This window comes from Lissotriton helveticus, chromosome 6 (genome assembly GCF_964261635.1).
Source record: "Lissotriton helveticus chromosome 6, aLisHel1.1, whole genome shotgun sequence".
Classification (NCBI taxonomy): domain Eukaryota; kingdom Metazoa; phylum Chordata; class Amphibia; order Caudata; family Salamandridae; genus Lissotriton; species Lissotriton helveticus.
In genome coordinates, this window is record NC_136067.1 from 1,713,910,045 (window position 1) to 1,713,926,504 (window position 16,460).

The window sequence follows — 16,460 nt, forward strand, 5'->3', positions numbered from 1 at the left end:
CCTGGCCTGTCCAAGTTTTTGATAACATGAGTTTGGTCATTCTTCAATATCCATTGGCCCAAATCTGCCTTCATACAGACAGTCATGGCTATGTTTCTGCATTAAAGAACACGGACTTCCAAATTGTAGCTTAGAATGTATTAGTTGGCAAACACCCGATTCAAGTGGGCGGCTCCCGATTTTTAAAGTAAAAAAAAAGTATTTATTATAGCAGTCTCCCGCCTACAGTTGCCTTTACTTTGATGTACACAGGGAAAATAAAATCCCTTGATTGTTCTTTCAAAATCTCTCTTTTTCTCATTTTAAAATGTATGCATGTATGAGATTTGCCTTAAATTTCCCTTCTGTGATACTTCCACGCTTAAGGATAACACAGCTGGTGGTCCCTCGTACACTAAATCATATGTCTCTCATTGTGGCATTGCCAGGTTTTCAACAAACAGAACCTTGTCAACCCCTGCTTCACTACACTGTAGCGATATTTCGCTTCAGGGGCTGCTCTTTCATTTCGCAGAGAGCGAACCTCATTGGTCGTCACAAAAGGCTACGTCAACCGCTGGGCGCAACGACTCGACTTCAGCAGCTACGGCCCGGCTCTTGTGTGGCTGGACCAGAGTTTCCAGAGCAGCGTAGATGTTTTTCCGGTGGAGGGTTTATGGGCCGGCTTGTTCGGGGTGGGACATTCCTTTTTAACCAATCGCTGTTTTCCCAGGGAAGTACCGCCTCAAAGTTCTTCGTGGTGCCGCCCATTCGTTTGCTAATCACGTTTAATCCCGGCATTCTGATTCCTTTACTACGTTTTCGCAATTTGAAAGTGGTGGTATACGGAAGCGAAATAAAGGCAAGCGGATGTTTGCGTTCTACTCTGTGAAGACGGGAGGTAAGGACCCCGTTCGGAAATCTGCTGCTTGATTCTGGACAAGGGGGACGCAGGCAGAAGCTCCGTGGGTGGCTTGCAGAGCCATGTGGTTTTCTACGGCCATGAGCAAATTCGCCTAACAAATGAAACTAGAGCCTGTAATCCTGGGGTAGATTTAGATGTTGATGTTGCTTTGTAGGGCTAGGACATGTGGAAACAAAGCAATCTGGAGTGCTAGGTAGAGCAAAGTTTCGAATTTGCCAGAGTAGCCTATTTTTTGCTTTCCGTGGTGCCTCTTTGCTCTAAATTCAATATGTTCACGATATGGGAGATCATAGTTAATACAGAATTGCAGTATAACTTTTGCACATTGAGGCAATGAGACAAGGCAGTTTTAAAATTTGATACAGGTCTTCCTAGTTAATTTACCCCATTTAAAAAGAACACTAAGCCAAACAACAGATCGAAGATAGTAGAACTGAAAGAAAGACAAGTTAGTGGATGAGGAGGGATAGAGGGCGAGAAAGTGAAGGGTGACTGGAGGGTGAGGGGTAAGGGGAAAGCAGGTGGAAGAAGGTGGGTATTATCCGAAAAATAAAGAGGGGGGGAGTTGGTCATCAATTAAAGAATAGAAGGGGGTGACACAATAAGTAGAAGGGACCTATACAGACAAGGTAGGGGTGAGAATAAGTGGTTACTGACAATATATTAAGGACCCTGGTATTTGTTGAGAAGGAGCAGCTTGAGGTCTCTTTTTGGGATGCAGCGTAGATCTTTAGGGAGGGCATTCCAGGCGGAGGGCGCGTTTCCTGAGATAGAGCGAGACTGTTGATTTTCTTTTTCAATAAAGGAGGGACAAGCACAAGAGCGTTGGTGCTCCTCATTGTTCTAGTACAGCCCGCTTTGTGGAGTTTGTCAGAGAGGTAAGCTGGGGTATTTTGATGGAGGGCTTTGTGCGTGATGCAAGCAGTCTTGTAGGTGGATCTGCCTTAAATAGGAAGCCATTTAAGGTCTTTGAGAACGGGGGAGATGTAATCAAAAAGCTTACAGTCAGTAATAAGCCTGGCAGCAAGGTTAAGAACGGATTTGATAGGGGCTAGGTGGACTTTAGGAGTTCCAGCGAGAGTGGCATTACCCGAGTCAATTCTAGACAGGACCAATGATTGCATCACTGATTTAAAGTCATCTGCAGGAATAAAGGGTTTAATTTTTTTGAGACGGAGTGTGAAGAGAGCACCTTTGGCCGAATTTTTTATGTGGGCAGTAAGACTGAGGCTCTGGTCGACGATGATGCCGAGGGAGTTGACTGAGTAAGAGATGGAGAGAGAGCAGTTGAGAGCTTTGATGTCAGAGATCCAGTGTTGAATAGGGAGCAAGTTGTTTTTAGGAGAGAATAGAATGATTTCTGTTGTTTTTAGGGTTTAGTTTGGGTAGTTGTAATGGAACCACAATTGAACCTTAGTCAAGGTATCATTGAGATGTAAAACATCGGCATGGGATTTCATCCTATAGTAAAGTTGGGTGTCATCAGCATAGAGGTGGTAACTGATTTTCGCTTGTTTAAGAATAAGGGTGAGGGGTTCCATGAAGAGGTTGAATAGAGTGGGAGAGAGAATAGAGCCCTGGGGACGACCAAGGTGACTGGCAGAAGTTTAGGAAGGCAATCGCTGACTTCAGTTTGTTGGGTTCTATGTTGGACAAAGTACCTTTTGGCACTAATTGTTTTTCATTGGGTTTCTAAGAGCTCAAAGAAGTAGAAACATAATTTAGACCTGGAAAGGAACATTTTCTAGCTGTTGGCTCTAGGCATAACAATCGGAAAACAACATAAGGAAATCACAATGCTGCATAAACCGTGCAAACACTTGTAGAACAGAGTAAGCTTTCAAAGGTTCTTAGACGCACACATCGCCCCTCCTCAAAACCCCTTGCAAATGTATCCACAATCACGCGGTGCGCCTCCTTTAGATTCCTTAATTATCACAGATTATCCACGGAGCAATACATTTTTATAACTTAATGAACAGAAAAACACGACCAGCCTAAGATCCTTGTAGTAATTATGGATAGTGCAATTAGAGCACCGCCAACCATTTATGGCAGATTATGCACCAAACATCTAAAAGCGTATTTAGGGCAGGGCATTTGTGATCAGGATGTAGCAATGGGTTCCCTTACCTGTTTGTAGAAAGACCTCTGGTCATTTGTCTTATAAATGACGTATTCAGAAATAGCCACTCTAGCCTACTCAGCCCATCACCCACCATGAAGCGTAACTTGAGAAATCTGTTTTGTAAACACCTGGGTGGACTTCTAGTGTTTCCAGTCTTGAGAAATATTGTCTAAAACGCTTTTAACTAAATTTGAATTTTGTATGGAATAAACTAACCAATGAGTATTTGGATAAGTAAATCTCTGGTGTGTTTCTGTGTTAAAAGTTGACTCTAGTCTTATTAGTTTTGACCAAACAATGTCATATATTTGAAATTTAAATATTGAGTGCCAGGGTACATCTTGTTGGACGTATTTCCAGTGCATTTGAGACAAATTCAGAAACAAAGACCTGGAGTTTTACCTTCAATAAGCTGTTATACCTGTGCGATAGACCGGGTGCCATGCTTTCTAGGACACAGAGGAACATCCATTGGCCAGGCCTACATAGCACCACAGAGGCACTGAAATGACTTGTCAAAAATAAGGTGTTTATCCACAAGTTTCTAATTCCGGAGAATGTTCAAGGCCACCGGATTGTCTGTCTTTGGAGGTAGCGATTTGTATATTTCATTCACATTCTAATATACCCCTTTCCATGGTGACCTAAAAGGTTAGATCAGGGTGTCGATGGGCCAAAGTAAGTCAACTGAGGGAGCTGGTGGGTGAGCCAGTAGAGCCAGAGTGTGGTCTGATGCTGTATGAGCATGCAGTTTGTCACGCTTCAGCCTTGGTCTTCCAGCCCCTCCCAAAACACTAATGATATGACACTGTTGGTGTCAATGTGTAAGGCTTAATTTACATATCTTGAGATGTAATATCCCAAATTCATAATTATACCTCGTAGTGACCATCATCTTGATCACCTGCTCCATAGGGAGAGCTGAAGTTAGGACCATCTCAAGATCAGGTCTCGTGTTAGCCACCAAAGTGTAAATTATTTTATACCATTTACTCAAAGCCTATGTTTAGGAGGACACCCAAGTAGTGTACATCTTTCCTGACCCATTTTAGGGCTAGACCAACAACTGTGATAATTAAAAGCATTATTCCAGGCAATGATTTATCGGAATATATAACCATCATAATTATATCATCACCATAAACAAATATTTGATAGATCCAGTGCGAGTGAGCACCCCGTACCAGGATGGTCTCAACCATACTCCAGGGGGCACTTTGGATATTACTCAGGCTGGGATCTTTTGGGAATATTAAGCATTCCCCCAAACAACCATGGTATCCCTTTTATTTGTGGTTATTTGGGTATGGCTAAAACGGTTCTATGTGGGGGATAAGGGTGTTATGGTCCTATTACCCCAATAACCGGTCAACAGGTTTCAGCCCCAAGGTCAAATGTCTCTTGGGTTCAATGCTTTTATTAGGACATAAACACTGCCCCAGTATTTTTTACCGAAGATTTGTGAGATGAGAATGCCATAATTGAGTGTTATATACTGATTTAATTTACTATTGTGACATCACTATGGCTACCATTAATATGATGTTTTCTCCCTATATAGGAGTCAAGACCTAAATACAGCATTTTAGGCGAGTAATAACTCGTTATACTTGTTTGAGTGTGTTGTATGTCTTGCTTAGAACAAATCTCCAGTAAAAAAAAAAAATACCCTGTAGAAGAGTTTCTTGATGAAAGCCCTGGACCCAAGAACCCGTTGACTTTGGGGCTGAAACGTGACATCCAGTTATTAGGGTAATGGGACTATTATATCCTTACCACCTACACAGGTCCTTTTAACCATGCCCCAAAAAACGAGATTAAAGGGATATCTGTTTGAGGTATTCTCTGAAGACCCCGACTTGAGTGATATACAAAATGCTCCATGGAATACAGTTTAGCCCATCCTGGTTTTTAGGGACTAGGATGAAACCAGATGATCAAGCATTCCACTACTAGAGTGGGTGAGGGTCTAACAAAGAAAATAATGTTTTGTCTTTGCAAGCAGGGTGATACCCAGACGACATACTAATTTCCTCAAAAAATTGAAGTTGGACACAGGATACTTTTTGTAGTGTGTAAGCATACCCAGGAGAGTGTATCCCTTTTCCTTTACACTAAAAATCTCTCTTCCCCTTCCCGAGATTGATACCCTCCTTTCAGTTGTTGATAGTGTCACCAGATAAAGACATTTGGCCAGAGCCCCCATCCTATGCCGTATCAGGTCTCTGGCCAAGTTCCAGTCACCAGTCCCTTCTCAACCATTGCTCTTGTTTTTATTGAATTTGACATGCATTCTGGATTGTTCTGTAAAGAATGCCACCTTGTTATTGTTTGGTGAATAGACCGATTCAAACATCACAGGGGTGTGGAATTTAATAAAATATCTACTTGTCCAAGGGGCAGGCTGCTTAATAAATCTACTTGTCCTGTAACAAAATCCACTTGTCCCCTTTGTGCCATGTAATGCGGCAACAAATTACGCAGCAATCTCGTTATATAAGAGTTCTGATATAGCCTCTCTGATTATGCCAGGGTTCATACCATAGTAGTGTTTGAATACTAGCAATTCCCTTATGCTGCTATGTTTCTGCAGGTCTACATACTGGGGCTGAAGGTAGTGGTAATCAATAGTTCCAGGGTGGGAATGCACTTTTTAGTCTGTGCAAACCTACTAACGTGCATGTTTTAAGGGTTTTCACCAATTCTTCTCTAATCATTTCCCATACTGAGAACGGTTGGAAATTTACTACTGACAGTGGCAGACTTAAAACTTCTTCCAGAGTTGGGGGAAAAAGTGGTTGGAGGAAAAGTGAACTTGAAAACATTCAGATTTTCACATAAGGAAATCTACACCTGCATATTTGCTCGTGCTAAAATGCAGTTCACAAATATTTTCTGGGAGTACTATTTCTTGACCTACTTCTGTAAATTCTTGTGAATTCATGGAAACTGTACATATGCACTTAATGCAAGGATATATACCATGGATGCACATTTGAGACTTTCTTTAATAATTGGGCCTCTAATTAGGCCTGGCGTTAACCATGACGTTTTGTTTTTTATTCTGTCTCTCTTCATCTGTCTATCAGCTGGCGTCCCTGTAAGTGACAATATTTTGCTCTTTTTAGAAGGAGCATATTGGCACACAAAGTAGTTTTGTTCAGTGCCCAGAACCGCTGTGGCAATGTGTGCTGAGACCAACATTTTTTTTGTTTTGCTTTTGCCAATGCTTGTTAGAATGGTGAGGACCCAGCAGCTCCCACACTGTTTAGGTTTTACAAAAACCATGCCTAAACAAGTCACGCCTTGACAAAACCAAAAGGCTGACCACCAATTTCAGACCCACTAGCCTTGCCAATGCATGTTTATTTTTGTTTTCCGTATTTAAACTGGTTACACTGATATTCCATTCTGAATATTTTTAGGAAATACTAACTTACATCAACATGTTACTAAATGATGTTGCAAAGATACGGTACCTAAAATCTTACAGTAGTTTAGCTAAATATTTTCTTTTCTTACATGCATTTTTTTGTGAACGTTTTATTTTGAAAGCAAAGAATCCTCACTCTTTCTTTCAAGCTTCTGCAAATATTTGCATATAATCTGAGAGCATTCTGGGTGCATTATACAGAGCCTCATATTACTAAACTTTAAAAATGTGTGTACACTAATACTGGAACCACTGTCAGTAGTGCAGGCTGAGCTTAAAACATTTACTTTTATTGCGAAGATTGTATGTAGGAGAGTTATGAATTAGTATTGCCAGTCCATACTTCTAAAAAAAAATTTGAGCACACCACCAGACCTGTCTCTTCTGAACGTGTTCGACACCCACTGATCACCCTGCCTACCCAATCTTGCTTAAGCTTCTATGCCTACTTTGTCAGGAGGTGGGTTTTCTGCAGCAACGCTATTTTCTTCTTTCTTCATTAAGATAATGCAAAACTTTTTTTTCTCTTAACATTGTTTGGTTTGCTATTGACATTCAACAAGATTCCACACGTGGGACGGTTGCTGGATCTCAATATGATCCAGTAAATGTTCACTATGCCCGCAATGGGAGGATTAATGTCAATCCGTGCAGGTGGAGAAAAAGGGTGATGAGAAGAACCCCGGTTAGTGACTAGCTGCAGCGGATTATTGGCTGAGCAACCCTGGTGATGTGTATAAGGGCTAGGGAAAAGACCAAGGATGTTCAGTGTAAAAGGAAATGCGTACATACTGGATCAGTGAAGGAAAATCTTAGAGTATTAATAACGAACTGCCAAACTTCATACTGTGGGCAGAACTCCCAGACCAACTTGTTAAAGGGCCGTAGGACATATCTGGAAATGACATGAATACACCCGGAGGGGTACCTAGAGGAAAACTATAGGAAGGTGAAACCAACAATACTGCATACCTAATTAGTGTGAAAATCAACTCTCTGGATGAAAGGTGAGTAGTGTTTCTCACTAGATATTGTAGCGGTCAAGACTCATCTGATTTGTTTATGGAATAGGAGCAGAAGGGCCTCGAATTGCACAAGGAGATAGTGGAGTAGAAGGAAGGAATTGGTATATCACATCTTCAACCCACTGAACATTCAGCACAGGGAAACATCCACCACACATAGCATCCATCACATTAGTAATCACACAGGGCCCATAAGAAAACCAAGGCAAGTTTGGAAGGATGCTGGAAAGCTCAGCCTAGTAGTTGAACATTCTCCCATTCGGGAGCCTGATCGTTCAGTGCTGAGTGGGATTAGTCCCTGGGCTGTCAAGAGACTCAACCACTTTGTTCAAGTCTTCCCTAGCAGATTGACTGTGGTGATGACCCTGCGGTGGGATCGACAAGTGGGGGAGTGTAGGCTATCTCAATTCTATCCCAGCTGCATTCTCTATGATATCCTCATCACAGTAAATAGTGGTGCATCAACCTTGGTACAGTCCATAAAACGGAGAAAAATGGCCAGATCATCAGGTTCTCAGATTGAGTGAATACTGATTTCTTCAGTGTTTACAATCATACCAGCAGGTCAAATGTGATGGTTCCTTGACGGAGCCTGGGTCTAATTGTTAGGAACGTTTTTCTCTTTACAGCAGTATTGTGTGAATTGTCTGGGGTAATGTGGATGGGCTTCCGCCACAGAGGAAGGGACTCTCTTTCTTTTTGATAGCTTGCAGAATGGCGTACATGTTAGTGGCGCAATAAGCACCTTGGCCAGTCAGGCTTCTGGTGGTCTCGATCTTAGTCTGCATACCCGCTGAAAATGAATTGGATTCTGGAAATCTAGATCCAGCAGTTGAGTTGTATAATCCTTCAGGAACTCTATCATGTCTCAAGCTGTTTTGGACTAAGGTACCCTAGTTATTTACCGAATCCGATTAACTATGCTTTTGTTCTCCACATCAAGTTTCTAGTTTGTGGCATCCAAATATTTTTGCAGGGATGCAAAATCTTCTCTCATGGATTTAATCTCTGTGGACATCTCCGCTATCATGGTATTGAATGAGCCTATCTTGTTGCGTGTAGCTGAGATCTCTCTCATTATCATGACCAGAGTAACCTCAGGCCTTTTAGAGGAGGTCTGCTTGCCACCACATTAGACCTCTGATAAGAAAAGTTGTCTGGCTGGGTTTGACGACCACATAGGCGGGACATTCAGTACGCTCTTCATAGGACCATTTGTAAGTAGTATAGTAGCTTCTGAAAAGATGGGGCCATATCATCTTCTCAAGGCAGCAGCTCAGGTAGTCGGGGAACAGCAACGCAGAACAATTACTCACAAGCAGAATGTTCTGTCTAAGATTGCAACAATATAAGGGAGGTACCCTAATATTTGGAAAAGGGACGGGTCTGTTTAAGAACCACTCCCAGTTACCCAGTGGGAATGGAAAGCCTGATCATCATAATGATAGAAGACACAAACCACTGACAGATGTTGGAGGTAGTTTGTGGGAAATAACTTCTACCATTGCAGAGCCTCCCTAGGTGCCCTATTGGGGACTGAATTAGAATGAGATTACAGTGATGGGTGATGTCCCTCTCTACACCTAGAGGTCCTCGCTTAGTGAAGAGCTGAGTTTTTTAATCTTTCGATATTACGTGCTGATCACACCTGAGACAAAGAAGGTATCTGGTAAGAAAATGGGCACAGTTGGTTGACAAGAAGCCATCTTAACAGCGCCTATCTGTACTGGTCCCAGGCATTTTGTGTCACTACTCGTGGACAACTCCACAGCACCTTACGACTAGCTTAGTTCTGTATGCTCCGTTCCTTTGGGTACCAGCAAAAAGGCAGTGCCTCTGAGGAGCTCAGATGAAAATACCATTGCTCCTCTCCACCTCCGGTGTTGGGATCATGTCAGCGTGGTTCCATGGGACAGCTTTGATCTCCCTAGTGTGTCGCCTAACCCGCAGAGATTTTGCAGAGTGGTCATGTTGCATAGTGGTTGTCCATAGTGACTGGAGACATGGGAAGATATCATCTATACTAATTTAATTAGTAGTTGGGGGAAGGAGGGCGCATAATTTCTTGTTGGGTTATGGCATTTGAAGTTTGGTGCTTCCACCGACTAGGCGGTATGTGGAGCAGACGTCAGTTCTTGGTCTCATGCTTTCAGATTAATGTTTGACATCCTGGGAATGGCCTTCTGCATCATAGTTGTTGGATCATCCATATGCAAAGTTGGGTACTAGTGGGGGAGCTGAGCCTTGTGTTGTGAGGATACAGACTGGGTGGATTCAGCTGCAACTCTGTGGCAGAGCTAAGCCCTCTTGCTAAGTAGAGTTTGGGGAACAATTTTTTGTAGACTATTTTGACATTACTACCCTCTAATGCATTGAAGATGGAGATTGGTCAACGACGGGCAAACGGAACCTTTTCTACTTAGACTATTTTGAAATGTTATGAAATGAATAGTAAAGGTCTTTTTACCGCCTCATCAAAATTGCTTGTGCTCCAAATGCTTGTCATATTTTGACTCCATGCACATAGGATCCTCAGATGGTAATTCACAAAGAAATGAATGAGGTTGTTTTGTCGATCATTTTGACATAACTGCCTCGAAAGCTTGAGTCTTATCGTGAAGCACTAACATTTCCCAATCATTAAAGACGTTTTGCCTGCCACTGTCAATGCTTACTAACATTTGTTCCTCTATTTCAGACTGGTAAAGGAGCGAATTACACCATGGATATCCGGCCGAACCATACAGTGTACATCAATAACATCAATGATAAGATCAAGAAAGAAGGTGTGTTTTTGGTCAGGGTCATTTGGTATCTAATTATGAACTAAGGATGTAGGGCTTATGTGTGTGCCTTGTAGTGTAACAATGAGGTGGGGGTTCAGTTTGTGAATGGGGAGGGGGTGCCTGTTGTGCTATGTGCAAGGTTCTGATTTACATCTGTATTGGTTTGAAGGGAGTAGAATTGTAAAGTGTATCAGATAAGAGCTGTACGTCTCGATGTGTGCATTATTGTGAGAAAAAAAGTTCATTTGGACTAGCTTGTGGCTGCCTGGAGGAATGCTCGTTGTGACGGAAAATTCTAGAGATCCTTCTGTCTAGGACTAGTTTCTAGTATCTGGCCTGTTGGCGTTAAGATGCTCCACAATAGAAGAGTTACACATTTTCTTCTTTGCTGAGTTGTTCTAAGGTTTGCTACACCAGGCAACAATTTGAGCACACCAAGCAATCATTCGCCAAATGTAGTACTTGATAAAAGTCTTACATGGAGAGCACTGACATTTGAAGTGATTGTGATTTCACAGATTAAATACCCACAGGCTGCAGGAGGGCATGCTCCTTGCTTAGCTCTGCATACATACCTGAACACGATTTAGCTGAATGAATACTGTACCCATAACTACTTTAGATTCCACTTCTTCTGCTTCCCTGTAAATGCATGTAGTGCCTTTTTGTAAACTTGGCAACCCGTTTTTCGTAATAAGATACCTAGATAAGTTGTATGTGGTTTTGGTCATAATGTAATTTCGTTGATAGCTTAAGTTTGATCGTTACTGTACACTTTCATTTGCAGCCACCGAACCCGTGCTTCTGTTTATTGTTTGGTATGTATAGGATGCAGGTAGACAATTTGAAGCCTCAGTGCTCTATATAAGAAGGCTTCGCTAATAAAGGAATGTGGTGCAGTTGTTGTAAGGCTCTGATTTCAGATGTTTCCTGTACTTCTAGAATTAGACACTTCCGAACTCGGGCCTACCTAGGAGAATGATTTTAAGGTGTTTAAATTCCGGTTGCAGGAGCAGAACGGTCTGACAGTCTCTAGTTCAAAGCTTTGGATGTCAGCACCAAGATCTTGAATGTACAAAACTATTTGACTAAAATCCTCTGATGTTTCTTGTGGATATCGTTCATTTTGATTCTTGTGAAAGGCATTCATGATTAGTCTGGTTGTGGATATTTTGAAAAAAATATTTTCAGTTCCTTGACTAATGAGAGGTTAATTCCTTCTATTGAGTGCTCCCAATAGTCTAGGTAAGATTTTATTAGGCCCAGGGTTATAGATCTTATGATGGTTATTGAAAATGTTTCAAATTAAAGGGCAAGAACTGTTGTAAAGACATAGTTATCTTTATTGGAAACATCTAATATCTGATAGTCTTGCTCTTCCTCTGGCCGAAGCCATGTCATTATTGTGGTCTGGTTTGACGGTGCAGCGGTCACCAGTCAATTATGTGATCATCACTAGAGAGGGGCTTAGGCTCTGACCACATGTTGGGAACCAGTAGTACGTGTTTTGGTTGGGCAGACGTTTTTGTGTGCTTCCACAACAAAAGTGCTTGCCCCCCACACAGCTGTAATCTTTTTGTTTATTTATCCAGCTGTCTGAATTTGAACTTTCAGAGACACACACACATAGCGCTGCTGTAATGCTATTAAAGTGTCTTGTGTATCTTGATAATTTATTAAGTTTGTTTCTGGCAGCAGCACAGATTAGAGGAGGCCAGTCATGAACCTACATGGATGTTTAGGTCTGGTTTGACAGTCCAACTGTCAACTGACCTTTTAAGGCACACCAGAATTATTTCTTCAGTTCTTTACTTCCACACAAATTTACATCCAATCCCATGCTATTTACTTGTAATGCTTCACATTACTGTACAACATAAAACCAGACCTATTAGCATTGCCAGTGTTAATTTTTAGAAGTCTTAAACTAACACCTTTTCTTGCCTCCCAGAGCCTTTTCAAAGTAGCCAAGCTCCAAGGGTAGCCCTCACTACTTTCTTTCATTTTATTCAAATGCTTTTCTGTTTTGTGGAAAGTCTTACGAGGCCTCTTGGCTCACTTCTGGAGAGAAAAAGACAGTGAAGGGTGTGAGCGTATTTACATCGTGGGGCTGTATGAAGTGATACAGTAGTGACTGTTTATTTCATTTCTTCCGAGTAGAGCTTTTTGCAAAGTCCATGTAGAACACTCCAGCCCAATTAATTTGAAAGTAGCAATATCTAGCTTTGGTTGGCCTTTCACACAACTGTCCTTTGTAACACATGAAATCTCGTTTCCTTTCCAAACATGCCACGATTAACTATAAACTAATTCTATGCACCCAGTTTGTCCTGAAGTTGCAATCCAGTAAGACTAGTCTTGCTCATTCCCCACTTTGCTTCTTTTCCATACTGACACCAGTTATTTTCAGCGCCATGGAACTGCCAATCTGCAGTAGGAAGTACTATTGAATACATATATTGTTCTTCTGTGAAGAGCCTAGCTAATGATCAGAGTGATTGTTCCAACTAATCCGTTCACAGCATAATGTGTTCTTTTCTGGTAGCCCATACGTGTTGCTGTTTTCTGTGCATAGGGCTGACCGTATCGCCCACAGCTGTTTCATAGGTAACTTCACTCTTCTATAGAAAAGTGTTCTGGACGCAAGTCAGGAATAACAGTAGAATAGTTGGAAGTCATTTTGCGCTTATAACCCCCGATTTAGATCGCTCCACTGACTCTGCATATTCCCTCAAGGTCAGTAAGTGGAAAGCTAGCGTAGTCTCTGTAAAAGAGACACACGATTTGAAGGGTCACCATTCCTTTCCATTAACCATGAGGTGCATGAGAGGACTGGTCCTGATATGCTGGTACCCTAATCACGCCCACTGTAATTGATTGTTATTATGTAGTCCCAGGAAAGTATAACCGCAACGGCCATATATAGCAATGTGGTATTGTAAAGCAAAGCATAAGCTTTGTAAATGTACTGTTTGACTTTACAATTTATGCATCTTTTAGAAGAATTGTCCTATTGACTCATGGTGTCCATGACAGCTTATTGCCCTATATTAATAGGCAGCTGTTAGGTTTGGCTAATTTGTCTGGCTTGTTTTGATTGAATGACCACAATATGTTTTAGACTACTTTGCATTCTTACTTCACATAAGAATGCCAGGATGCTATAATATGTTGTATTATTTCCACAGAATTGAAGAGGTCGTTGTATGCACTTTTCTCCCAGTTTGGTCATGTGGTCGACATTGTGGCTTTAAAGACAATGAAGATGAGAGGACAGGCTTTTGTTGTATATAAAGAGCTGAGCTCGGCCACAGGTGCTTTAAGGCAGTTGCAAGGATTTCCCTTTTATAGTAAACCAATGGTAAGCATTCCCTTAATAATAGTTAACCTTTGTTTTCTACAAGTGAAAATGTTGAAGTTTGAATTTGTTCAGACAAAAATCATAGCTCACCACCCGATGAAGATTTCTACATACATATTTATTGCTTTTGTTAGAAAATATGACCAGGGGTGTGGAATTTAATAAAATATCTACTTGTCCATGGGGCAGGTTGCTTCTTAAATCTACTTGTCCTGTAACAAAATCCAATGTGTGCTTTTTGTGACCAAAAATAACTTTAGATTTTGCCAATGTTTGTTATAATGGTGAGGGCCCAGCAGCTCCCATAGCAATAAGGTTTTACCGTAAAAAAACATGCCAAAACAAGTCACAAATTGACAAAACTAAAAAGCTGACCACCAATTTCAGACTACTGGCTTTGCCAATGCTTGTTTATTTGTGTTTCCCATAATCTTATTAAAACTGTTTACACTGATTTTCCACTATGAATATTTTTCGGAAATACTAGCATGCATCAACATATGTTACTAAATGATGCTGCAAGAAATGGTATCTGAAATTTTACAGTAGTTTACCAAAATGTTTTTTTTCCTGCTTTCATTTTTTATGAACATTTTGTTTTGAAAGCAAAGAATTATCAATGTTGCTTTCAAGCTTCTGCAAATATTTGCATCATATCAGAAAGCATTCTGGGAGCATATACATAGCCTCACATTGCTAAACTTTGAAAACGTGTGTACACATTTTTATACTGGAAACACTGTCAGTAGTGCAGTCAGAGCTTACAACATTTACTTGGAGCGCTCACCCAAATAATAAAGGCTTTCAATGAATGAACCATAAATACAAGTTTGAACAGCATTAACATATGGACAAAAATATTACTTTAACTACAGACAGTGCCCTTCCCTGATCCATAAAGTGGGACTGCAAACTGGTAGCCAAAGGATTTGTGCTGCAGGGGGTTGGGCCTACTTGTCCCAAGGACAAAATACACATGAAAACTTGTTGCCCATGACCCCAAACAATTTGTCCTGGGCGTCGGGCTATAGGAATTCCACATCCCTGCTGACACATTACAAACACAATATCGGGTGCAATGGGTTTCTGTTCCCAGATCTTCAGAGAGTGCTCTTAATAATTTGAGACAGCATCACTCTTTATGTTCTAAATGAACAAATAACTCAGCACAATAGTAATGGGTTTCCTGTGTCAACCATGTTGGGACATCCATTTAATCCGTATGTTGTCATTGTTTATGTTGGCTTCCCACCATTTTTGTGAAATGATGTCCTAGTACTTGCCTGAGGCAGATTTTGATCTCCGGACCGGTGCAGCCTTACACCATAAGCACAAGGTTTTAATTCCGCTGGTTGGACTGTTAGTTCAGGAAATCTCAATACTCCTGCTGAAAGGCATGATAGAACTAGTGAATCAGCCGTACAAAGGAGTTCACTCGAGAAAGAGGGTCCCAAGTAAGACGTTCGTCTCATTTTGGATTTGAAAAAGGCAAACAAATAGGAGATGGTAGAATATTTCAGCATGCTGGCTCTTCATTACACTTTTCCACATATTCAGCAAGGCAGTTGGATGTGCGCTTTTTTTCTAAGGTTCCATATGCACAAATATCAATATAAAGTTCTTTCTTTTGGACTGAGGTTTGCTCCCAGTGCTTTGTCAAAAGTTGTCAGTAACACCATCTTACTTCGGCAGTAAGAGTGTTTCTCCATATATTGGCAACTGGTTAAGCAAAGCTTCTACTTGTCCCAAGCACCTTCAGGCCCTCAAGTTCTACTTTTCAAGTTAAGTCATCACCTGAATATCTGTATTTTTATATTAGTTCCTACAAACATAATTCCATGCTTAGGGGCCCGTCTCAGACCAGCAAAAAGGAAACGTGTCTTTTTCTTAAGCGATTCCTTTCCATTTGCTAGAAATTCCTAAATCTTCAAACCGTGCCGTGTCATCCTGTTTGTCTAGTATTTTCTCTTTTTAGATCCATGACCTAATGTATCTTCCGAGTCTAGGAGCGAGGTTACACTGGAGACCTCTGCAGTATGATTTTCGGAGGAACAGTAGCGCCAGAGGTCACGGAGCTGGGTTAGTAACGTACAGCGGTTGTTTCATGGTCTCCAGTTCTTGAACTTGTGGTGCAAGAGAGCATCTTCTGTCTGGAGTACCACTCTGGCCTGTTATTCCTCAACAAGCTGTGGCGACGTGTGCCTATTTCGATGGATTAAGTACACATATAGGCAGTCTCACCACTCTGAGATGCAGTCTTCAAAGGAGAATGCATACCACCTCGTCGTGTTTGAGCTGAGAGCTGTGATATCTTTCTTGCTGGTGATCAAGCTGAGCCCTCTTCTGTTTCAGGCCGACAACCTCATCTGATAAATGTTTGAACAAGGAATAGGGTACAAAGCTGAGCGTGCTCTCCCATGAGCCTCAGGTGATCTAGCACTGGATGGTAATTGTTTTTTTTTAGTAACACCTGTGGATTCTAAATGAACTGTTTGCAGGCATCTTCCTTGCTACAGCACCCAGAAGTAACCTGTTGCTACAGACAAAAACACAAAATACCCAGGTTACGCTTCCATGTTTTAAGAACCCCGGTCCCTGAGGAATGCACTTTGGATATGGAGAGTAATTCTGCATGCCTTTCACCTGCTCCCTCTTCTTCTGAGGGTGATCAACAAGTTCAGGCTTTGCAATCAGAATATGATACTCAATGTCCCAAACTATCCTTGCCAGTGCTGGCAAAGGACCTTCAGATACCCATTCTGCCACAGACAAGACTTCCGTTGAGGTCCTATCTGCTGCTCAGCTCCTGAGCTCCTACATTAT

At 41.5% G+C, this 16,460-nt stretch overlaps 1 protein-coding gene across 1 annotated transcript in view; it reads left to right on the plus strand.

The window, feature by feature from the left end:
* The first annotated feature begins 736 nt into the window (after positions 1 to 736).
* The window catches only part of SNRPB2 (small nuclear ribonucleoprotein polypeptide B2), a 32,300-nt gene continuing 16,576 nt past the window's right edge, over positions 737 to 16,460 (plus strand). The window contains exons 1-3 of the mRNA XM_078649583.1: positions 737 to 880; positions 10,189 to 10,276; positions 13,465 to 13,637. Of these exons, the coding sequence (XP_078505709.1) occupies positions 10,213 to 10,276; positions 13,465 to 13,637 (237 nt within the window). The 5' untranslated portion in view covers positions 737 to 880; positions 10,189 to 10,212. The remainder of the gene's footprint in view (positions 881 to 10,188; positions 10,277 to 13,464; positions 13,638 to 16,460) is intronic.